A 23,231-nucleotide genomic window follows, 5' to 3' on the forward strand; every position below is an offset into this window, starting at 1 on the left:
CGGCTTTCTGAGAAACACAAAAGCTGCGTCACGGTAGAATATTGATAAATCGGGTCTGGCCTCCCGTAGGCAGCGGCAAAACGCAACTAAATCGATCTAGTCAGCGCCAATTCATCACAAAGCAAAGGTCTTTCCAGGAGGAGCGATCTCACGAGGATAAGGGCGTTTATATATCTATCTATATATGTATATATATAGTATTGCGGGGCGCATTGCCAAGGCTGACGCAGGCTATGACCAATAGTCAGTATCAAACGCCCGAAAGATTCACCAGGCAGTTGGTTGATGCTGTGGAACGAGAAAGACAATGGAGAAACCAACCTGGAGCGGAAAGTGACAGGTGCACGATCCTGTCCTCTTCTTCGTCTTACCAGAGCATGGCCATTTCCACATTGATTTCTCTTAAGAAAGGAACTGACGGAAGAAACAGCAGGAATAGAGTCTAGAATGAGTGTAGAGGAACAGAAGAGGTAAGAGTCTAGCTTTGATGAGTTTAAGAAGTTTACGAAAATGGCAACCGCGCCTGGGCAACAATGAAGTAGGAAGGAGCCGCCAGCTTCATTGCCTGGGGCAGAAATATCAAACAGCTTGGAATCCAAGTAAGGCAGATAACTAAAATCATGTGGTTAGCATCTGACTTGAGAGAGAGAGTTGATCAAGGGCATTCACTTTCTCTCCCTCACTCTATCCTCAGACAGATATGGCTCCAATAGCGGAATTGCTGAAAATGATCTGGGGATCGCTGCAGGCGCCTTCAAACTTAGAGCTGGATTTATACTTGTTCAACGCCAGCGACATTTTTCGTTGGTAGTATCTGCTAATTGAACAGGTACTAGGTGTACAGTTTCAGGACCAATTTCAGTGGTTACGAGAGAGTTCTTGGGTCTGGACAGGCAGGATAGAGAGACCGAGAGTGTCGATATGCTATGATAATGTATCTGAAATGGAAGATGCTATGTATGCTAAATAAAAATGTATGGATGCAGTCGTCACTTCATGAAAACCAAAGCAGGGCTGCCCGGTTCTTACTTTCGGCGAAAACGCCCTCTACCCCGTGAGGAACCTCCTCTGTTGATGCTTAATGACCGATAGTTCGCATGAGCTTGGGGATTGACCTTCCGGGCACGAGGTTTCTTTGCTTCGGCAGTCTCGGAAGGCTTCTTCGGAGGTTTGCCCATAGGTTCTTGTTCCTGTTGTTTCGCAGCAGAGGATGAAACAGCTTCCTTTATTCTCTCCGAGAAAGTCTTCGGTCTTGCAACAGGTTTTGGCTGTTCTCCAAATTCGGGATCATCATCCGAGTCCGGCTCAAACTCGGCCTCGGTATCAAGCTCAGGCTCTGACATGGTATGAAGGGAAGCGGCCTCATCTGCCCGCTCAATGTCACTCGGGACATCGTCCCAGCCGTCATTAGCAGCAGGTTGCTGTTGCGTTTCCGGAACTGCTGTAACATCATCCTCATGTTTCGGGTCCTCATTCATCGCAGGAGCAGCCTTTGGTTTGGGCTTCGGCTGATGAATAACTGGTCTCATGATCACTCTTCGCGTCGTTCGCTTCTGTCCCTTCTTCTTGTATTTCCGGTTCACGTCCGGTCCTTGACTATCCTCAACCTGGACCTTGGCCGCTTCTTCCGCCTCTGCCTCCTCCTCCATCTCGCGCATGATCTCCCAGTCTTCTTCCATACGATCCTCTTCCATGTCCCGTAGTCCTTGGACCAAATGCGTTAGCCCCTTGCTGGCAAACCTTTGCGGCTTGCGTGAAACAATAGGACTGAGTCCAGGACCATCATGCTTTTCGCTAGGTGGAGGATATCGACCAGAGTTGAAGCGACGGAGGAAAGATGGTGTCCCAGACTGCGCTTCTTGGGCTGAGATTTCAGGCGCCAGATTTAGCGAATTCGTCGTCTGTTCATCTGAATTATCGTCCGCTTCCACCATAGCGGCATAACGCATCGTGGTCGGTGTCGCGAATAGATTTGCGAGATAGAACTGTTTGGTCTCAGACGCGGGGGTTCGTGCAAGCCTGGGCGTCTCCTGCTGAGCCTCTACTTCCGGGACCTCAGGGATCGTGTCCACAGGTCTTCGTTTCGAGGGTGTTCGAAACGTGGCAGCTAGGTTATTACTCTGCCTCGTAGCGGATGGTGTTCCACCACTCCCACCAGATTCAGAAAGCATGTCGAACAGGCCCAATGTCTTTCCATCACGCTGAGGCGTAGGCCCAATTGCGGCCTTGAGTGGTGACGGTGCTGGGAGCCCTTGCCGATGTGTACTGGGACTAAATAGTCTCCGAAGAGTTGACGGCGAGTCATACGGATCAAGTTGTGCAGGGTGGTGTTTGGTGCGATTGTTGGATGGAGTCGCAAAGAGTCCTCTAGATGATTTACGGGGTGTGACTTGAAGATATGCACTATCCTGATCAGGGGGAGATGCATGTTTCCGCTTCTTCGAGTGACTGTCATACGGCTCTTGTCGGCTGTTCTCGCGTCGGCTTAGGGATGCTTCAAGGGCCTTGAGGCGACTGTACTCCTTGTATTTAGCCGCTAGTGCATTGAACAACATTTTGAATTAGTACTTTATATCCTTCCAAGTATCATGCGGCCCGAAATCTTGACCTACCGATATCCGCGTTTTGTTTGATATCATCGCGTCCGGCTTTGCGGCCCCCATTGGCCGACGCGAAGGCTTTCTCCCATGTTTTCAATTCGGCGCGAACGTTGATAGCTTGAGCGCCAATCTCGGCACTGGAATTAAGAACGTTGTCGGCCATTGTGGCATTGTACGTGTTACGGGCCAACTTGGAAGAAGAGCAGTCTGGCCGTAAATCGATCGATGCGCGTCGCGTGACGCGAACTAAATAACGAAAAATTAGACCAAATTAAGTAGGCGGTCTGATGTTACCAACCACTAAGTCACCAAGCCCAAATGGGGAGGCGGTAAGTTTCTGCCCAAAAGTGGGGTTATATTGAACTTGAAGGGTGTGTCTTTCGCCCTTCGGGGCATATGGTCAACTGAAAATATACAGAGAAGATTAGCATGGCCCCTGCACTAAGGATGACACGCATAATCAAAGAGAAGCTACCAATTTTTTTTTTCATCACGCGAGCTCAGTTATAGTTCTAGGGTACGAGCTTTTTATGTATGTTGTATATCATTGCGATGTTATACTGTGGATGTGGATGTCACGTGTCAATCGCCGTTCGACTCGCCGTGTTGTCGCGGTTATATTTGAACTTTCAGGACCGGCTTCACGGCATACTGTGAAATGAAAATATACCTGAGAAGTATGGCCGCTGCACTAACGAATACATGACCCAATCAAAAAGAAGCACCTTTTTTCTCCTTCAGTCCTTGATTAATGTTTCCGATAACATGGTGCAGTTCCATGTGGTGTAAACACATGACGTAATCATGTCTCCCCGCATCTGGGCAGTCCTTATCATATCTTCGCATCTCCGCTTTCTCGGTTATCTTGGCCAAGACCTTCCCACCTGGGCTCCCAACAGGAATTCACTCCCATTTTTGTCTTATCTCCTTCATATTTTACCGCAATGACAATTGTACAACCATGCCCCCCCAAGCGTGAACGTACGGTTCAAGGCTCGTGCTGGCCCTGCAAACAACGCCGGGTGAAATGCGATCTTGGGAAGCCATTATGCCAGAGATGTATTTCATCTGGGGCAAAATGCTGTTATGACAAGCTTTTGATCAGGTGGAAAAAGACACCATCAAAAACACAGAGCTCGACCATGTCTGAGTTCCCAATTATGAGCCTCAATATACACTTAAAAGATAATAACTTGGCGGCTGGAGATCTCAAGGCCCTTGAGTACTTTCAGTTCGCCGTATGGCCTCTTTTCACCACTTCGGCTCATCCTTGCCCACCACCCATACCTCTAGCCATGGAATGTCAACCGGTACTACTGGCCGTGTGTGAATTGGCTGAGGCTCATCGCACACTGCGGGACGAGGCTGGAAGTAGCACGGTGAGCGCACCGTTTGATAAAAGAATGAGCTGTCTGGCTTCAGTCAGGGAGCAGCTTCGAAATAATCCCAATCATACATCACTTTCGCCTCTGCTGGTCGCAGTCTTTCTGCTCTATTTTTTAGACGGCTTTATTGAATGTGATCGTCAATCTGCATCAACTGCAAGTCACCACGTGGGCGTCCAAGCGATTGTCGATCATCTCGGAGGCTTCTCGGCTCTTATAAAAATCGGCCAAAAGGACATCACTATGCTGCTATCGGAATTCGCGTCCACAGACCTGACGAAGGCTCTGCTAGACGATCGACCTCCCTGCTTTCCCGCTGAAATCTGGACACAGATAGAGCACGGGACAGTGTGGTGGGACCAAGAAACTTACAACGGCACAACACTGGCATCGGTATTTAGAATCATGTCAGAAATGTCTTTATATCGCCAGCAAATCAGGGGAGACCCAGAGACACTTTCGATGGAAGTGGTGCGAGGATTTGAGCGGTGTCTACAGCCGTCATACCAGATCCTCGACTTTGACCATCTCGAAAACCCCAGTACCTACACTGCGCATGAATCGACGCTTGAACGAAGGATGCAGGCCGACTCCTTCACACGTGCTTTTCAACATAGTGCCCTCGTCTACCTCTACCGAGCAATTTGTGGCCTTCCACCGAGACACTCTTTGGTACAACAGCATGTGCAATCATGCGTAGAATGCATCAGAAATATCTCGCCTCTTTCTAAGGCCCACAACTGTATAATATTTCCTTTGTACATCATGGGCGCCCACACATTCTTGCAAGATCAGCAGGCCTTTGTATTGGAGAGACTTGATTCTATATACAAATATTTGCGCTTTAACTGCGTGTTGTTGGTTCGTGCAGCGTTGGTGGACTTATGGGAGTCGCCACGTCATGATGGGGATTGGTGGGGAATGTTTACATCTCTGGATGAACATGTGCTTGTGATCTAGCTATTGCTATAATTACTATGAGCGTTGAAGCGAATACCATGCATTAATGACATTTGTCTAGGCTTAAGTTCCATTGGAAACAGGGCTTGTCAAATGCTAATAAAGGCTTAGTTTAAGATGACCTTGGAATCCCAATCACTCCCTCCTAGTCTGGAGCCTTGATCATACGCGGTGAGCTTACCTAGAATCAGGTTTCCACTGACGACGTTTAAGTATATATATGCATAGTGTACCTGCACGAACCAGATTTCTAGCGGAGTATGTCGATACTTTTACGAGACAAATCATTTTCTCTAGTAAGGGACGCTATACTGTCTAAAAAGCCCTATACGAGTCTCGATTCACTAAATGAATACCCAAAAATAGCAGAATAAACAAACTAACCAAATCGAGGACCAAGCTCATTGATCCCTATTCGCAACCAACAAAATCCAGATATTTAAATAGATCAAAAGCCACGAGCTAGAAAACCTTCGCCATAATCTTATCCTTCACAGTTACTGGGACAGCCTCGCGCTCTTGCCGGTAGTGCTCCGTCAGAGCGTCGAAGAAGTCTAACCCCGAAAACAAGTCAACGTCCTTGCTCTTGTGGAAGGGGGTGCGCTTGAATATCTTCCAACTGATACCGATTATACTGGTGAGAGCGATCTATAACAAATAAATCAAAATTGTTAGCTCTGACGATACCGTTTTCCGGAAAACTGCACGTACGATCCCATAGTTAAAGATGAATGTTGATACTTTCCAGTTGCCGTGGATGAAGACAGCATATCCTTGGACCCTGACGCGAGGTGTATTGCTTTAGTATACTAGTGTTCGATGTCCCTCAAGGTCAACGTAGAGATAGACTGACGTACCAGAGGAAGATGAACGCCCAGAAAAATGCCCAGTAGCCTGCGTAGGGCTGGTACCTTGAGACCCTCGGTAGAAAGCTCTTTCTATCAATGCCTTGAGCATTGAGGGCCGCGTTGAATCGGATCCATGTAAAAGACATGACGGTCCAGTTGCTGGCTCTGTAGTTAGAGTCGATCGGGTGATAATCACTTGGTGACATGAGAGCCGAAGGATACGTACAACATAGTAGCAGCAGTGCAGAAACTAGGTGAGCAAACCTGTTAGCGAAGTTAGATTCCACCAGCTTGAAAGAGGATTTACTTCAGAATCCAGTTTAGGACTTCGGCACTGCTGGAGCCTAGAGCGAGATATGCAAGACAAGAAAGTAGCATGACCACGATAACAGCCATGTATGGCACGCCTCTATTAAATTATAAGCAAATGCTTTGTTTCGGGATACAGATAGAATACGCGCCTTTTGTTCAATCGTTTAAGGAACTTGGGCGCCCGTCCATCTAGTGCAAGAGCGTGTAGACTGCGCGAAGCGTTGAATGTATATGCATTTCCAGCGGAGACAATTGTCGTAAGCAATGCGGCATTGACGATGGACGGCAACACTGGGATCTGTAGACGTTGCATTGAAATCACACTGTGATGTTAGACCAGCTTCTCGAGGATATGTGTTCTGCGTAGCGTACTTACTATGGGGATCCGCCGGCGTAGCTGTCCGATCCGTTTGTAAGACTGTAATAACTAATTAGTGATCCTGTAGACATGGCCTGAATATTGAGTCTCACATCTGATCATTGTATGGAACTAGAATCTGCATAGCGGGTTAGTCTAGCTAGGATAGAAGCTGGAGTTGAAGGGCGTTGACTTACCCCAACGCAAAGACAGCCACCGATAAAAAAGACAATAAGGCGAGTCATGATAGTGTTGAATGCTCGTGGCACAGTTCGACGGGGATCTCTGGACTCTCCAGCGATCACTACATGATATTAGCCGGTAAATATTCGGAAGGCTGAATGAACTTACTTGAGATGTACTCTGGCCCGCCCATACAAAATGCAGCCACATTAACGGCGTTTACGAACGACATTAAACGATTTGAGGGATCAGCACCAGCCCACGGCCCGGGGTCTTTCCAGTAACGGAAACCAAATCGACTGCATGGTGTTAGATTCAACTTAGTAATTGCAGGGGTGTACTTACTCATTCAAAGGGTTTCCTCCGAGCATAACCACGATCGTGTATACAATAAGACCCGTGGCCAGTAATACCTTGCCCAGTGCGAGCCAGACTAGATTGTTAGTTAGAAGATAATCAGGGGGCGCTGGAAGACGTACACTCAGCTTCTCCGAAGAGATCGGCTCGGTAGACGTTGATTGCCAGATAAAGAACGAGCGAGACTGATGCTGTCAGTAAATTTAATACCAATCCATGTTGGAAAAGCCTACTTGAGATCAGAACGGCAGGCGATTGGTTATACCCCCAGTATTCAACAAGCGTGTTAATAACCGTGGCCTCGAATATGACAAAAGACGTTTGCGCGAACTTCAGCGTATTGTTAGCAATAAGTTCCTGAAGATACCTGGTTATACAGTACTAACGAAATGGTTGTAACCGACTGCTACCCCGAGCGCAGGATCAACCATTCGACCTGCTAGACGAATGAAGGCCCCATCGAGTGGAAACAATGTGACAACCTCGACCTCTAGACATTATCAGCACCTCATTACACGGTCGATAGCGATACACTCACGGCATTGAGCAATAGAAAAGACAATAGTAGCCCAGAATATAAACGCAAGAAATAGGCAAAGGGGCCCGGACATTACCCCAGATCCAATGCCTACGAACAAAGCGCTGCGGATTGTCAGTGTGACATCGGGTTGATGGAAAGTATGCCTGGTGACTGACGCTCCAATTGATCCAGCAATTGCAGTAAGCTGGATCTGCCTCGGGTTCAATCGACGGTGGTTCACGGCTTCTCTTATGGCTGCGCTCAACTCCGTCTCATTGGACTTGGAAGGGTCTTCTGGGCTCCCAGGCTCCTAAGTATAGCTGGTTAGCCGGATACCAGATATAGAGGAAGGATAACGAACAAAAGCTACCTGCCCAATGTCGATAGAGTCGGTTCTCGACATTGTTTTTTCTTTTTTGGGCTGTTGAGTGTTACTGTTCGAAATAGCGGTATTCTCCATTGTGGCGGAAGGAGATAGACACTGAATACATGGAAGGAAAAACCGTGGTTATATACCAAATCCGCAAATAGGGGAGCCAGTATAATATGCACCACCCAGTGAGAACCAAGATAAAGTAAAATAACTCCCAGCGCGGGGGAACCGCTAAGAATAGCCGCCTGGGCATTCTCATCTGCCAGATAACCTCTGCATCTGGAACAGACCACAGCCGGCCCGGTATTCCACCGGGAAATAGACAAAGAAAACGTGAATTGGGGTAAGATGACTTGGGTATGGCTGATAGCTTCGTTCCGATTGAGAGTGCTGATAGGAGGAGGCCGTGGAGGGGAAGCAGCAAGGATCCTTTGTAGGCCCACCTTCGAGATAGCAAGGAAGGTCGAAGCTATCCTTGCTACAGACCCCGGGCCGGGGGGTATCCCTGGCGTGTGATCCGTGTCCTACTCTATTAAAACCAGCTGTGATTCCAGCACATGTATCATTCCCCAGTAGTCATCTGTTCTGTCTGATAGACATACCACCATGGCCCCCTCACTCGTCACCATCGACTCCTCTGAACCTCTTGAGAAGATTATCAAGATTATTGAAAGAGATGGCGGGGTTATCGTTTCTAACTTTCTGTCCCCGGAGCTCTTGAAAGAGTGCATGGATGCGAGTAAGTTCATCCACCATCCATCATAAAAACAGCACTAACCAACTCTAGTTGAGCCATTCTTCCAAGGCCGCAAGACTTACGACTCTAGGGCTACCCACGAGGAACTCGGCCCAGACTTCTTCCCAGAGGGATCCCAGCGTGTCTATGTAGGTCCTCGCGCCGCCACCAACACACATAGCTGACATTCCCAGGCCCTCCTAGCCAAGATTCCAGACCAACTCACCAAAATCGTACGCCTCCACGTTTGGCAAGGCATCATGGCGCAGTTCTTGAAGTAAGATTCTCTCCCCCACAACTTTCTCAAACGCCCAAGCGGCAGTACTAAGCTATCACCTCAAGTGATGAGTTTTCCTCCTACACAGGAGATAGGCTTGTCCCCCAGAAGAGCGGATACATGCTCGCTTCCACCGCAGCTCTTCGCCTGGTCCCGGGAGCTAAGCCGCAGCCCCTACACAGAGTAAGCCAGCCTTTAGCTTGACACCTCGCCTTCAAAAGAACATGCCTAATTAGATCCTGCCTCTCGATCCAGGATCAAATCGCCTACCAGACGCGACCAGACCCCAGCAACCCCTTCTTTACTCCAATGGTCGGTTGCCTGATTGCAGGATCCAAGAGCACTTACAAGAACGGGGTAAGTCCGCTTCACAGCTATGATCGTCTCTCCATGATACCAGCCATCATCAACTAACGACCTGGATCCCACTCTGCAGGCCACCGCAGTAATCAGCGGTAGCCATCTCTGGGGCCCCGAGCGCATCCCCAAGGTCGAAGAATGCACATACGCAGAGATGGAACCGGGCTCTGCACTCTTCACCCTCGGCTGTAAGTCTCCTGCAACGCAATTCGACATACTCTTCGGTTCTGATTTAATACATGACGTGATGTATCGTGACTCACCAACTCTCTACCTAGCAACCTATCACGGCGCCGGTGAAAACAAATGTGACAAGACCGACCCGTTGGCTCTCCGCACGCTCTTTGCCGTCTTTGGGTAAGATGAGCGTCATCCATTGTACAGTTTCCCCTCTTTCAATATGCTAACCCCATCCGTCCAGTCAACGAGACTACTTCCGCCAAGACCAGGAGGAAGTCCTCTCGACGCCTATTGAGATCGCGCGTCGACTGCCCGAGGATATTCTCAAAATCGCTGGTTACTGTACGTTACAACTTATTTACCGTAGCCCCGCATTGTCTTGCCACTATTAGAAATGGCGCTAACCTATACACTGGAATAACAGATAAAGCCGTCGGCGGAGTTGGTTACGTAGAAGATCACCAGAGCCCGCATGAGTTCTTGCATAGGGACGATCTTGGGACGGGCAAGTTTGGGGTTGCGAATTTGGCAGTTTGAGTTGAATTAGTTTTCAGTCATTTTCTTTATATGTTATCAGTCAAATGAAATGAAGTGTGTTATTTGGAGTCGTGACGCCCCGTACTGAGTTAGGGTTCTCGGATATCGGTCCAAGCCCCCCCCTTTTCCCCACCCCGGCAAATGGAATGTCTGACTCGCGTCGTCTGGGGTGTGGCCGGCTCTCTGGGTAATTTCCTAGTGGCAGCGATATTCAGTTAATGTTATCAAAGACCCATACGTGGTTCAACTTCCGGACTGGAGAGTATCCTTAACATTGAATTTGAAAAGGACCCGATCATTTTTCCGGACGCCCATATCCAATACCTCAGTAGCCTTACCATCATCAACTGTTAGTTAGCACAGATGGCTATCTTCAGATAAGGGTCTCACCGAGTTCGAAGTAAAGTAAATCCACGAGTCAGATCAAACCTCTTGGACCTTCCTTCGAGTCCAGGGTCAAGTGACCGTGCGTGATTCCGGGTCTGCTCCAGGGCTAGTCTAGTGGCGCAAGCTAATTTGCTCGGGTTGAGAGGAGATAGGCTCGGATCGATGGTAGACGATGATCCTCGACTGTCTATCTAGGCCTACACAATCCCTGTCCATGAGCATGGTTCCCGTATAAGTATACGACTATAGAGGAATCTAACTTCTAAGCACTTCTATAAACACGCTATCTAATATAAGGCATTACAATATAGATTATGAGACATAGGATTCTACATAAATGAATAAGGCTTAGTTCAAATGACTTCGGACTCCCGCCCCCTGCCTGGAGGCTTGGACGTGCGGGGGTGAGATTGAAGATGCGCTATCGCATCGGTCGGGTATGTCAGAGCATAATTGGTCTTTAGCTCTGTCCCAAAAGAAGGGCTCCAACCCGGGCTCTATAGTCCGCGCGATGCGATATATGCCCCTTGCAACAACGCCGCGCACCAAATACCACTACAGCAATTGTATGTACATCGCTGTTTCACATGTGCTGGAGCAGCAGATTGCTGCTTGTATGGCAAGACAAACTGAGATATGGGAGTCAAGTCTCAAGAATGAGGACACGGAGGACTCGAAGCGAAGATTGTTCCCTTCTTTGTTTGATCCTCCGACTCCATGTGCCTTGCATACGCGTATGTCTGGATATACTGGAACATACAGACACCCCACAGGAGCGACTTTTACCCTCCACCCTCCAAATAAGCAATAACGGGCTTATTGCCGACCTGCAGGATCGTGCCATTCTGTGTAAACTGTCTCTTGTCCATGCAAGCGGGAAATTCTTTGTTGGAAGCATCCGTAATGCAGGGTTCGACTTGATCCCGCCCTTCGCAGTGGAATTCTATATCAATGCTGCGGGCGTGGCGAAAAGAATTGGCCTTCTTTTGGAACCTGGTCTGAAGGGGAAAATGCTCTGGTTTGACCGTTGTGATACTTAAGCTTTTATGTTGCTATCCAAGAGGCAGAAAAAGAGCGAGAAGGATACATACGGATGGTTCAATTATTGCCCAAAGACCCTGGCGTTTCCCATTTTCCTCGCTATGAATGCATTAAATATCGCCATTTCAATAAAATCCAAGCCTAGCACTATTAAATCCAATTACCAACTCGTCAATTCTTTCAGCCGATCAAACCCACCCCTCAACTGTGACTCAGGATGCACAACCTTTCCCTGCAGAACAGTATACTTAACAATGCCCTCACAATGCTCGGGCCGGACACGGGCAAGCCAAATCATCTGCTGATCCCTCTTGCGATAAATCAAAACATTCGCAGAGAACTTGTGCCCGCCGACATGCGACACAAAGAATATACCCACCCCGCCAGCCCGGGAGTCATCCGCATCCCGGTTCAGGCCCAGGGGACGAAGATGTCGCTCCAGCTCGCGCTTAATCAGTGGCGCTGTAATACCACAGCGCGCGTCTCGGCGTCCGTGTGAGCACAGTAGTATCACGTAGTCAAGTTCGCAGGGCCGAGCGCTCATCCCGCTCGCGGAAGAGGTGGTCTCGTTTCCATTTTGCTGGTTGGTGGGGTGGTCGATGAATTTGGCTACCAGGTCTGGAACGTCTGCTTGTGTCACCGAGTCGACGTATGTGAATGATGGTAGAATTAATACTGTGGTAGCTTGGTTGGAACTTTCGTCGGTGGTTGGTTGTTCTGGAGGAGTGAGGTTTGATGCTGAGACTTTGATGATCTGGATCGGGTGTTAGTGGGGGGTATGCTACATGGGAATTTCGGAGCTTACGCCATGATCTGATTCTGCCTCATCGAATGCTTCCATCAGACTTCCTGTCATCTTTTCGACATGTTTTTCCTTCCAGTCGGATTGGCCCGTTGCCACGAGGACGTGGGAATGGAATGCTTTGATCTGGCCATAAAGCGGTCTTGACGTTTCTACTTTGACTTTTGACGGAAACTTGACTGTGCAGTCGGCGCAGTCCTTTAAGCATTCGGGGCCATCCTCTTTGGGATCCACTTTGGGGAAGAGGTAGTCGTTGGTCCCTGTGCGGCCGAAGGAAAGCAAGGAACGCAGCATGGTGGAAGGGGTTATTAAGTTGTGAAGGCAAAGTTGGAAGTTGGAAGTTGATTCCAGGCGTTTTTGAATTCGAAGGTTGCCTGGAGATCTGGAGATCCCCTAGGTAGTTATAGAGCCCAGTATCTCCGAGAGTTGCGCCGAGTCGGAAAAGCCCGAACCCCGAGCTTAACATAGTTATCTCCAGCCCTGGAGACTAGGACGAAGCTTAGTGGAGATAATTCCTTTTGACACCCCATTTTATCTTACTAGTTATATTAAGTCTAACGCTGCGGGGACTTGCGGCCACTTAGCGTCTATGTATTTGATCTCCTTCTCCGACGCGGAATCCACCTTGAAAGCTTGGAATTGACTCATCTGGCGAGCCCAAACATATCAATTTACTCACCTTAGATTTAACCACGCCTCGGAAAATAACATATACTTGATCGTCAGCGAGATTGCCAAAAAGGCGGTATGAACACCGCTACCTTTGCTTCTTGTATACCGCATCGAGAATCGTATTTAGAGTAGAAATAGAAGAACATAGGCAACCGAAAAAGGCAGCATTGGTGTAACGGACTTTGAACCCGATCAAACATGGGGGTCGGGTGTTTCCAAGGCCTATACAGTCCCATTGTATGAGTAACAATCAGATGAAACATCTGCACACGGTATACCGCATGGTTACTCGTATGAGCATGGCGACCAGAGGAAGGGAATCCGGTCCCACACGTACAACATATAGGGACATTGTTGATATTGACCTTGGCGGTGATGGCGATTCTCGTATTCGAAACCAGACCAACATCATCGGGATTACCGCGTGTCGTTGCCTAGAGATTGCCAGCGAATGCAGTTACCCATTTGCAATGCTTGAATAATTTCCGGTAGGTCTTGGAAGATTTTCAGTCCCGAATGTGTCAGACGGGAAGATAGGCCCATGTCACTGCGCTAGACTAAGCGCATGCCGAGCCCCTTAGTTAACAGGGGTCCAGTTTGTTCACGGAACTCTCGGGACGTGGACTTTGTGGGCCTGGGAGAAAGATAATAAACAGGATGTCCTCAAGATATAAGAAAAGAACATAAATCCCTTATTCCTTTGCCATTCAAGTGATAGATGAAGGGAAAAAAGGAAAAGAAAAGACTTCGGTCAGACTTTCCACATTGGGTCCCACGAGCGGGACCACGTAAGCCGGAGAAGCCACCCCGGAACCTTGGAATTCCCAGAACTTCCACATCTCGGACGTAAGATCTTGATCTTTCCTATAGCTTGTCTCCAACGAGTGTATGGATGTTCAAGGGAATGCCCAACCCGAGCGCGTGCGCAAGCGTCGCCGCCGCACAATGGCGTGCACGCAGTGTCGCACGCGCAAGTTGCGATGTGATCGCGAATATCCCACTTGCAGTCGCTGTTTAAAGAGCAGAACTCCGAGCAAATGCACATATGAGGATGGCTTTTTATGGCAGCAGCCCACTACTGTTCCGACTACGGCATTTGCTGCCGACCGAGGGTCTGCATTATCTATGCCTAGAGATACCCCAATCGAGACACCTCCGGACTCGGGGATACCTCCAGTGTCAACTCGGTCGGAGCCTTTCCCCACTAGTGATACGCCTCGACTGGCTATGGCCGGCGGTCCAATGCATCACAATTATCATGGTCTTACGGGACATGCTCTTGCACCCCCCTATAGAAGTCGACCGCACGACAAAGAGCGAAAGGACTGCTTCTTGGAAACTGTTCTCGGTGCTCCTAAGGCTGCTGTCAATCAGGAACCCTATGTAAACGTGGGTGTTTTACAGCGTCCCAAGCGTCCGGCGCCGGCTGAGCGAGAAACACAAGCTCCGTCGCAGACCGACGATGAGCACATTGATGAAGAAGAGGACCCGTTGTCACCTACGGACCACCTCGACCTTGCTCCTCGCATAATGATGAGGGGCCGTGAAACTCAAACGCGGTTCAGTGGATCGGGCATCTTTGCCAGTTTAGTAGCACAGGTCTGCTCCTGCCCTTTAGGTTCCAATTGCCAATAGTGGCAATCACAATGCGGAGGCTGACATATTCGTAGTTTCCGGATATAAAATATTTTGCAGAAGAGATCAAACTTTCTACCCCGATCTTCGCGCAACTTCAGCCGGACCTGAGAAGGGTTAAGCGCGGGCTATTGAAACATATGGTGCTCAGCAGGCCCTTCCCCGACCCTACGACTGCTTCGCTAATTAGCATGCTGCCCTCGCGCGGTGTGGTTGATGAGCTTGTTGGGTTGTACATCACTCATATTGAGTCCACTCACCGCATTCTTCATGTTCCATCCTTCTTACGAGAGCTTGACCAATTCTGGGCCATGCGAGATAGCCCGGCCTCAATATCTGCTGGCTTTACAGTTCAGGTACTGTTGGTCCTTGCCTGCGCGTGGAACCTCGCAGATTTTGCTAGTCTGCAGTCAAAAAGTCCGGGCGAACTCAAGTGCCAGTCTGCAGTGGAGTGGACGCTTCATGCAGGGAAATGGATTGAGAATCTTCACACTAAGCGTCCGGAGATCACATCAATGCGACTCTCTATTCTGTTGATCTTAGCGCGCAATGCTCACGGAATGAGACGTAGCCAGGCTTGGCTCACAACAAGTACATTGGTCAAGCAAGCAATGATGGCAGGGTACCATCGCGACCCAAGCCGATACGCACGGATCTCTGTATTCAACAAAGAAATGCGACGGCGACTGTGGACAACCATTGTGGAACTGGACCTACAAGTTGCTCTTGACCGGGGAATGCCACCGTCAGTACAAAGCTTCGACTATGATGCAGCTCCGGGGATGAACATCTACGATGACGAGATCCACGAGAACAGCACCGAAGTTCCCGAAAGCCGGCCACTGAGCGAAGTTACCGACTCATCGTTCCAGTCTATACTGAGTCGCTCGTTACCTCTCCGCCTTCAAGCATGTTCTCTCATGCATTCCCCACGGATCAGCTGTCGATACGAGGATATTCAGCGCTTGGACAGTGAGCTCAACCGGCATCTTTCTCGGATTCCTGCATGGGTGGCACCAGACCCCAGCGACATCGTCGCCCAACGTAAAGTAATGTTGTGGAAAGGATTAATCGAGACTAAGCTTTGCCAGTCTTTACTGTCTGTCCACACTCCTTTTGCCATTCAAGCACGACGAGAACCACTCTTTGCTCCCTCCACGCGTACTCGCCTGGATGCCGCAACCAGGATACTGTCAACGCAGCGCCGATTACACGAGATCTCGCGGACGCTCTCGTTATGTATGCTTGGCGAATGGACTATCCAAGCCTACATTTCCATTTGCCAAGTGCTACACACAACTGAATTCGACACCTGTGAGTTTTTCCTAGTATTCGGTACTTCACTATCAGAGCTTCCACTGATAACTTGCAGCTCCCCCCTCCTATCCCACCTCCTCGACCTTCATCCTCCATAATATACCCGGTATCCCCGAATCGCTCATATCGCTCGTAGAAACAGCCCTGATCGCATTGGAAGAGCGCTCCCTTTTGATGACCAAGGGAGCAAAGGACTATTATTTCCTCTCGACGATTGTCGCACTAGTCAAATCCCGACTCTGGCCCGCACAGGCCGCTATGTACAAGCAACAAGTTGTCGAGCGGGTCCTGTCATTTGCGCAGATTCTCTTCTCTCGACACATGCACTGCGACCACCTCGGCGACAAGGGGATGGGCAATTTCAAGAACAACCAGGTAGCTGCCTTTATGGCGGCTCCAACAATGGCACCTGTGATGCAGCCCGAATTTGATCCCAATGGGATGCATCCGCCGCAGCCTGGCGCCATAGTGAGTTTAGTTTCATGTTCTCCTTGGTTCTGGCGTTGTTTGCTAACTGAGTTCCCAGCCACCTGGCGAGTTCGATCCTTTCTTGGAGATCTTCGATTGGGAAGATCTGACAAGCATGACGTTTCCCTGTTGAGCAGAGCGGTTCGAGCAGGTTTCGGCTTTTTGTATTAACATTGTAGGATATCTGTCTTTCTGCATTTGCTATGCCTCTACCGTTGTACATAGTTGAACCATCTAGCTGAATACCCATAGTAAATAAGAACTAGTTATCGCAATGCGGCCATTGATAGTCCGTTGCGTAATCATGGATGTTGTGACTCGGCCGGGTCCACCGTGAGATCATGATCGGAGATATCAGGCTTGACGGGATGCAAGGGGGATGCAGGGTCAAAAGAACAGGAACAACACGCTTAGCACGGATCGCTATTTGAACCCTTACTCGCAAGTGCCGAGACTTATATGCAACTGTTTTTTTCTCTAGTTTGACAGTTGTACATTATTTCAAAGAGCCTTGCCTTAAGAGTTGCGAAGGCTGATTGATCGTCACGTTAGGCTATTCCGAGGTGGGAACGATATGCAATGATCGACTGGATTTGCTGTCACCTACAACACTTGTAGGTCATATCGCAGTGCCATTGCGAGAATAGGACGAAACATAAGAGATATGAGGAACAAAAGCAACAAATAATAAACATGCCAATCCCAGCGAACTGCGATCTGAGACAAGCGGGTCTAGTACCTGAGGGTACCTCGGTACAAAGCAGAAAACAGATGTGGGCCAGGTACCTCCTAGGTACCATTTTCCAAATATAGATCTATGTAGCCGCCTAAACCCAAACACTTGGCTTTCGAACTAACATGAGGCTCGCGGGCTGTGCTTTTTTCTTTTTCTTTTCTTTTCCCTTGCCACTTGCATATTTATACCATGTGTTCCTTCCCTCGCTTCCCATTTCCACTGCATTGACCACTCTAATATCCATTAAAGAAAGAAGAGCCATGCGTATCACGATCCGATAAAATCCCAAAGGCCAGCCAGGCCAATCCCCCCTACAATCCACGCATTTACTCCAATGTAACCACCACGATGCACCACCTCCTACTCCTATCAATAATCATTGCGATCGCAACCCCACTGGGAGCGATCCCATCCCAAGCCGGAGCCCAAAGCGCGAAACAAGTATACCAAACAACGAAAAAGTTCCCACTCGCAAACCCAGGCAACATCCCAGTCCACGACCCCAACATAATCCTCCACAACGAGCAATACTACCTCTTCAAAGGCGGGGTCAACATCCCAATCTTCAAATCAGCCAACGTATCCGGACCATGGGAAAAGCTCGGCACAGTCCTCGCCGGCGACAGCATAATCCCCAAAACCAACCGCACCCGACCCTGGGCACCAACAACAATCGAAAAAGACGGCACATTCTACTGCTACTACACCGTGAGCGCGAAAGGGTCGCGCGACAGCGCCATTGGCGTCGCAACAACGACCTCCCTCGACGGCAGTCCCTGGACCGACCACGGTGTGCTCATTAACACAGGCACCGGCGCAGGATCCGGGGTGTGGCCGTATACGATCACGAACGCCATCGACGCGTCTGTGGTTTTCGACCGGGATTCCGGACAGGCGTATCTCAACTACGGCAGCTTCTGGCATGATATCTGGCAGGTGCCGCTGGAGGATGATTTGCTTTCTGTTAGGGATGGTGAGGCGCCGGATGCGGTGCAGTTGACTTTTATCCCGCGGGCGAAGTCGAAGCCTGAGGAGGGGGTATGGGTTAGTTTTCGGGATGGGTTTTATTATGCTTGGTTTAGTCATGGGAATTGTTGTAATTTCAAGAATGGGTTCCCCGGGCGTGGGAAGGAGTATAGTATTCGGGTTGGGAGGTCGAGGAGTGTGCGTGGGCCGTTTGAGGATAAGACGGGGAAGTCTTTGCTTGACGGTGGTGGGACGGTGGTGTATGGCTCGAATCATGGAGCTGTGTATGCACCTGGTGGTCTGGGTGTTTTGCCTGGGAATAATGATTCCATGGATATTCTCTACTATCATTATTTGAATACCTCGGGTGGATTTAAGCATGGGGTGAGTCTTTGTTTTGCTTTTTTTGTTTTCGAATTGGCATTTGAACTGACTGTTCTCGCAGGAAGCTCAGCTCGGCTGGAACTATCTGAAATATGAGGATGGGTGGCCGGTGCCTGTTGAAGGCACGAATGCAACAGCCAATAATGCCTTCGGTTATGGACCCCCTGGTTGGGGTTATCTAGCAATCATGTCCGGTAAGAGGAGAATTTCGATGTTCGTGTGTTTTATGCTGATACCTGGCTACAGGTCTATGGCTGTGCATATGGCAATAGCAATTCTTCGCATCGATACCTCCGTGTTTCTTTCTTCGTGTTATTCAGCGATTCTATGTCATGGCGGTGGCGTTCTATTGGATTCCCAGGATTATGTCTATCATATAGCGAGCATTGCATTCTATCCTCATCAATGGATATCATTGGCATACAAAGCCATGGCGCTAAACACAACAATTCATGCCCTAACCATCACCACGCTACATGCCATTGAACCCAAAAAGTTATTCCCACCCGCCATCCACACTAACAATCTGCCCAGTCGTATACGACGAAGCATCACTGAGCAAGAAAACAACCGTCTGAGCCACCTCCTCACCCGTCCCGATGCGCGGGATACTAACCGGCGGCATAGTGAACCCGCCCTGGATTTCCGTCGCCATGTCAAGCAAAGGCGTCTGGATAGAACCACTAACACAACCCAATCAGTCAAATCCACCAAACAACCAACTGAATAACTAAACACAAATACTCACGGCGCAACAGCATTAACCCTAATCTCAGGCCCAACCTCTTTCGAAACCGACTTCGTCAACCCAGAAACAGCATGCTTGGTAGTCGAATACGCAGCATGCAACGCAAACCCCTTAATCCCCTGAATACTCGACGCATTGACAATACTCCCCTTCCCACCCGGCGCAGTCTCCATAATGGCTCTCAGCTGCGCGCGCAAACAATACATCAACCCGGTAACATTGACACGCATCAGCATATCCCACTCGGCATCATCCTGGTCAACGAATTTACCAGTGCCGTGTTTTTTGCCGATCGTACCGGCCATGTTCGCTGCACCGTCCAGTCGACCGAAGTGCGAGACCGTATCGGCGATCCAGTCTTGTACGGCGCTTACATTGCTGATGTCCAGCACGGTTGTTGTGATTGTTGAGGCTGTTGCGGAACCGAATTCGACTTCGATGGTCTGGCGCGCTGTGGATAGGACCTTTTCGCTTAGGTCGGCGAGAGAGAGGAGGGCGCCTTGTGAGTGTAGTTGGCGTGCTACGGCGAGGCCGATTCCGCCTAGGCCGGTTACGGCGTATACTTTGCCTTTGACGGAGTCCATTGTGTAGGTTTGTTCGCTGCGGGATTGGTTTGGGGGAGGGAGGGTTGTTGTGAATTGGGGGAATAGATTTTGTTTTGGTCGTATATGGGCCGTGGGATGTGACGGTTACCTTTGGATATGGCGGGGATAACGTGGGGTCGGAGATGCTCCGTGGCCAATGTGTAGACTTCGGGTATTTTCGACTTGGATTTTATAGAGAATCGGCTAAAGATGGGGTCTAACACCCGAGGACACAGGGCCATTCGTGCATATGTTGTAGATAGGATATGGTATATCGTCTGTAGGAGTCAGAAATACTATTAATTCTCATCACTTGAGGAACTTACGAATCCCATGAGAACCAAATCGTCTACTTCATGCTGATTTGCTAGTATATTCAGTTCAATTCATTGTATACCCTCTACTCCTTTATCTGGCTTGCATTACGGATGAAAGCACTTATTGACTTGATATGCCAGTGCATCAGTTGCAATTGCCAAGTTAATTCGAGACTTGGCAAGGCTTTTCAAGGAATTAACTTCGCCTGGGCCATATGAATTTGATATTCAATATATCTCCAGAATCCTCTTCTGTACATTAACATTCCAGCATGTACAGCAATATATCATCTCAACTCCAAAATCACAAATGGGTATCTCAAAATGCAAAACCAACCCTCCACTCCCATCAAATAAATATCCCCGACAAAAGCAATCCCCCAACCATCAAAGACACCCAACCCATCGGACGCCTCACCGTCGCAGAGCTCTTCTCCGTTTTAGTCCCATATACAACCATCTGCGCATTCAAGCAGTACATCGTCTTCTTAGCCTCCGCCGAAGAACGCGAATCACAGACAGCCGTACAAGGATCCGGATCCTCATAAATCCACACCCCGTTCGAACAACAAGACTGTAAAACAGCCTTCATATCTCTGTTTGGACTTTTGGTCTGGTACAGCGGGACCTGGTTATAATATTGGATGTTGGAGGGCATGGAGGCGGGCACCGCGTCGCGCGAGTTGTAGCACTCGGCCGGCTGTGTGAAATTGGTGTTTATGGGAGATGTCATTGTTTTCCGTTTGTGGGCCGGGTGATGCGGTGAATTATTGACGCGACGCGAAAAGAGGAAATTTTGATATTTCGCGGGATGTGTCGATCGCGGTTCGTGGGGTGAAATGAGATGGTTCGACTCGACAGTTCGACAACGGAGACGGAAGGGATAGTCGGGAGAGGTTAGAGAAAAAGAACAGGGGATTTTAAGAGTATATGTACGAAGATCTTAATATCCCCATTCTCTTTTGACTCCTGAACTGGGGGCCAAAAGTGCCAAGCCGGTATTGACTTGACTATTGGGGATGTTGGTGACAAGTGGAGTCTGAACTATCCAGCCGCACTGGACTCAATTCGTCGATCCCCTTTAGCCCCCATTGTACGGAGTAATTGGATTTTAACTGCGAACATGAGTCAAAAGCCGAAAGTGGGAACTGATAATCCCGCTCCTTGCTTGGCTATTTGTTTTGTGATCTATATGTTGTATTGTATACTGCATGTCTTTCTATCTACGGGCTAGGGGGAACTCCTTAATCCCAATAACCAACAACCCTTACGGTCAGATTCACAACCGAGCCGTTTGATTGGCTCGTCGCCACATCTTCTTCCTGCGCTCATGCCCTTCGTCGAAATCAGACAGCCATTTCTGCTCGAACCGAGGTAGCCGTCGTCCCGTGCCACGAGGTTCCCCCGCAAGTTGCCGTAGGCTCTCGAAGTAGGGCTCGAATTCGGGGTTGAGGACTGTGAAGCCTGGTCCGTCGCTCTTCTGTGCTATACGGTCGGTTTCCCATTTTTCCTGTTCGGCGATCGAGGGCAGGTTTGCTTTGCCGGCTAGAACACGCGCCGCAGCGACGGCTTGCCATTCGAAGACTTTGAAGGTCAAGCCAGCACCAACCTGGCGGGGTTTCGTTAGCTTTCGATCCGGATGTTTGTTTTCTGGCTGGGTGGACTTACAGCGCCGACAAACACTAATGATGGATCATGTCTGTAAAAGACATGTTGGTAGAGATCCGGCACTCGATTGTTCCGCGTGGGAACTTGAGGCAAGAAAGGCAAAGTCCAGCTAAAGCCAGTTCCAAAAATCACATGGTCAACTCCAGTCTCAGAGGTGCCGTCCTCGAAATGAACTGTCCGTTCGCCTTGATCATTACTCATAATGTGCGAGATGGGCGGGCGACGCTGGATCTTAGGGTGCTGGAAAGCGAGATCTCCAAAATAGGCGTTGTACCGACCCCGAACCACAGCAACAACTGGTGTCTGGGCACTATCAACCAGGCTCACTGCCGTATCCGCGGCAGAAACAGACGCTCCGACGGTGATGACTTTCTGCGATGTGTAAGCAGATATTAAAACTGCCATGGTGGAAACTCATTTACCTTTCCCCGATATTTCTCAGGCCCCCGGTAATGCTTCGTATGTTGAACACTACCGGGATACCGCGCAGCAAACTCCTTCAAACCGGGAATCGCAGGAATAAACGGCACTGCGTAGTGTCCCGAAGCCACCACAACTGCATCATACTCCTCAGACCACCAGTAATCCGACTTGACACCATCGACAACTTCCGTCCTGCGGAGTGTAAGCACCCATTTCTGGCTATTAGGATCTTTGATCGCGCGCTCAACGGTAGTGTTGTACTGAACAAGATCCTGATACCCCCTCCGGTTAAACAGGTCCTCAATATACTTCCTGATAACCGAATGGTGTCTGAAAGGTGTATCTGCCCCATGACGCTCAATCGACCACTGGGACCGAACTACAGGGATCTCCTCTTGAGAAAACGACATGGCTGCCGCGTTCACGTTAGTCTCCAGCGCCGGGTACACGGGCGAGTCCATAAACCGGTCCTGGGAGACTACGGGCATCCGGCACGGGAGATGCTCGGGGATTTCGAGAGGCGCATCTGCTGTTCGCGCTGATAGACCGTCAAAGTCTAACTCCTGAGGCGGCTCGTCGTCTCTTGATACCCTTTTGTTCGTTAGTTAGGAATTGGTGAAGATGTTAGAGTAACATACCAGCATCCGCCGGCTTTCTCTTGTCTCTCGAATACGCGGATGACGTCGAATGCTTTCTCTTGTGCTAGTGCGTCGACTGCAATGGCGCCAGCTGGGCCCGCCCCGATTATGGCTATGCTCTTGATCTGCGGCATGGTGTGGCGTTATGGATACTTGAGGGTTGGGTATATAGTCGCTCTTATGTTCAATGCTACTCGGCCGAGCAGCTCAAAAATGGGAATGTCTGGGGTGCAAATGTTTGACTCTATCACGCCATCCGACTCTGTTTTGGCGCAAATTTGGCATTGGCGTCCAATGAGGGTTCCGGGTAGAATATATGAGATCCCCCTGATCAGGCTCGAATGTAAATGGAAATTCCCTTTTGACACATCAATGCCAAATTGAACATGCCCAGACACTCGAAACTGAAAGTTTCTTCTATCTTCCTCCCCGGGCCCATTGCCTGGCATCTCAGTCGTT

At 49.3% G+C, this 23,231-nt stretch overlaps 10 protein-coding genes across 10 annotated transcripts; 5 read left to right on the plus strand and 5 right to left on the minus strand.

The window, feature by feature from the left end:
• Window positions 1–1,025: 1,025 nt before the first annotated feature.
• Window positions 1,026–2,763, minus strand: sld2 (the record flags this gene model as incomplete). The annotated part of the gene is made up of 2 exons (XM_056708257.1): window positions 1,026–2,536; window positions 2,613–2,763. 2 exons carry the CDS (start codon window positions 2,761–2,763, stop codon window positions 1,026–1,028), a joined length of 1,662 nt encoding a protein of 553 aa, XP_056572559.1.
• Window positions 2,764–3,742: 979 nt separating this feature from the next.
• On the plus strand, window positions 3,743–4,945 carry N7489_002503 (uncharacterized protein; the record flags this gene model as incomplete). The annotated part of the gene is made up of 1 exon (XM_056708258.1): window positions 3,743–4,945. The coding sequence occupies one exon, from the start codon at window positions 3,743–3,745 to the stop codon at window positions 4,943–4,945; it is 1,203 nt and encodes a 400-aa protein (XP_056572560.1).
• A 462-nt stretch (window positions 4,946–5,407) lies between these two features.
• Window positions 5,408–7,983, minus strand: N7489_002504 (uncharacterized protein; the record flags this gene model as incomplete). Its single annotated transcript, XM_056708259.1, has 17 exons — window positions 5,408–5,593; window positions 5,657–5,744; window positions 5,803–5,952; window positions 6,020–6,043; window positions 6,101–6,202; window positions 6,279–6,428; window positions 6,482–6,523; window positions 6,577–6,602; window positions 6,661–6,767; window positions 6,815–6,945; window positions 6,992–7,079; window positions 7,126–7,188; window positions 7,237–7,333; window positions 7,390–7,493; window positions 7,542–7,645; window positions 7,700–7,833; window positions 7,885–7,983. 17 exons carry the CDS (start codon window positions 7,981–7,983, stop codon window positions 5,408–5,410), a joined length of 1,695 nt encoding a protein of 564 aa, XP_056572561.1.
• Window positions 7,984–8,502: 519 nt separating this feature from the next.
• N7489_002505 (phytanoyl-CoA dioxygenase family protein) lies at window positions 8,503–9,986 on the plus strand (the record flags this gene model as incomplete). The annotated part of the gene is made up of 9 exons (XM_056708260.1): window positions 8,503–8,635; window positions 8,684–8,781; window positions 8,827–8,909; window positions 8,975–9,092; window positions 9,165–9,266; window positions 9,346–9,457; window positions 9,548–9,626; window positions 9,691–9,791; window positions 9,874–9,986. The coding sequence occupies 9 exons, from the start codon at window positions 8,503–8,505 to the stop codon at window positions 9,984–9,986; spliced, it is 939 nt and encodes a 312-aa protein (XP_056572562.1).
• An 803-nt stretch (window positions 9,987–10,789) lies between these two features.
• Window positions 10,790–11,413, plus strand: N7489_002506 (Peptidase S12 Pab87-related C-terminal; the record flags this gene model as incomplete). Its single annotated transcript, XM_056708261.1, has 3 exons — window positions 10,790–10,810; window positions 10,852–11,107; window positions 11,136–11,413. The coding sequence occupies 3 exons, from the start codon at window positions 10,790–10,792 to the stop codon at window positions 11,411–11,413; spliced, it is 555 nt and encodes a 184-aa protein (XP_056572563.1).
• A 161-nt stretch (window positions 11,414–11,574) lies between these two features.
• On the minus strand, window positions 11,575–12,510 carry N7489_002507 (sucrase/ferredoxin-like domain-containing protein; the record flags this gene model as incomplete). Its single annotated transcript, XM_056708262.1, has 2 exons — window positions 11,575–12,168; window positions 12,220–12,510. The coding sequence occupies 2 exons, from the start codon at window positions 12,508–12,510 to the stop codon at window positions 11,575–11,577; spliced, it is 885 nt and encodes a 294-aa protein (XP_056572564.1).
• Window positions 12,511–13,776: 1,266 nt separating this feature from the next.
• N7489_002508 (putative C6 transcription factor) lies at window positions 13,777–16,441 on the plus strand (the record flags this gene model as incomplete). Its single annotated transcript, XM_056708263.1, has 4 exons — window positions 13,777–14,487; window positions 14,559–15,837; window positions 15,896–16,308; window positions 16,367–16,441. 4 exons carry the CDS (start codon window positions 13,777–13,779, stop codon window positions 16,439–16,441), a joined length of 2,478 nt encoding a protein of 825 aa, XP_056572565.1.
• A 951-nt stretch (window positions 16,442–17,392) lies between these two features.
• On the plus strand, window positions 17,393–18,666 carry N7489_002509 (uncharacterized protein; the record flags this gene model as incomplete). The annotated part of the gene is made up of 3 exons (XM_056708264.1): window positions 17,393–18,394; window positions 18,456–18,588; window positions 18,641–18,666. 3 exons carry the CDS (start codon window positions 17,393–17,395, stop codon window positions 18,664–18,666), a joined length of 1,161 nt encoding a protein of 386 aa, XP_056572566.1.
• A 224-nt stretch (window positions 18,667–18,890) lies between these two features.
• On the minus strand, window positions 18,891–19,726 carry N7489_002510 (SDR family NAD(P)-dependent oxidoreductase; the record flags this gene model as incomplete). The annotated part of the gene is made up of 2 exons (XM_056708265.1): window positions 18,891–19,077; window positions 19,143–19,726. The coding sequence occupies 2 exons, from the start codon at window positions 19,724–19,726 to the stop codon at window positions 18,891–18,893; spliced, it is 771 nt and encodes a 256-aa protein (XP_056572567.1).
• A 1,596-nt stretch (window positions 19,727–21,322) lies between these two features.
• On the minus strand, window positions 21,323–22,906 carry N7489_002511 (uncharacterized protein; the record flags this gene model as incomplete). Its single annotated transcript, XM_056708266.1, has 4 exons — window positions 21,323–21,652; window positions 21,712–22,083; window positions 22,134–22,725; window positions 22,773–22,906. The coding sequence occupies 4 exons, from the start codon at window positions 22,904–22,906 to the stop codon at window positions 21,323–21,325; spliced, it is 1,428 nt and encodes a 475-aa protein (XP_056572568.1).
• Between the last annotated feature and the right edge of the window lie 325 nt (window positions 22,907–23,231).

This window comes from Penicillium chrysogenum (assembly GCF_028827035.1).
Source record: "Penicillium chrysogenum strain IBT 35668 chromosome Unknown utg000001l_segment0_segment0, whole genome shotgun sequence".
NCBI classification, from domain to species: Eukaryota; Fungi; Ascomycota; class Eurotiomycetes; order Eurotiales; family Aspergillaceae; genus Penicillium; species Penicillium chrysogenum.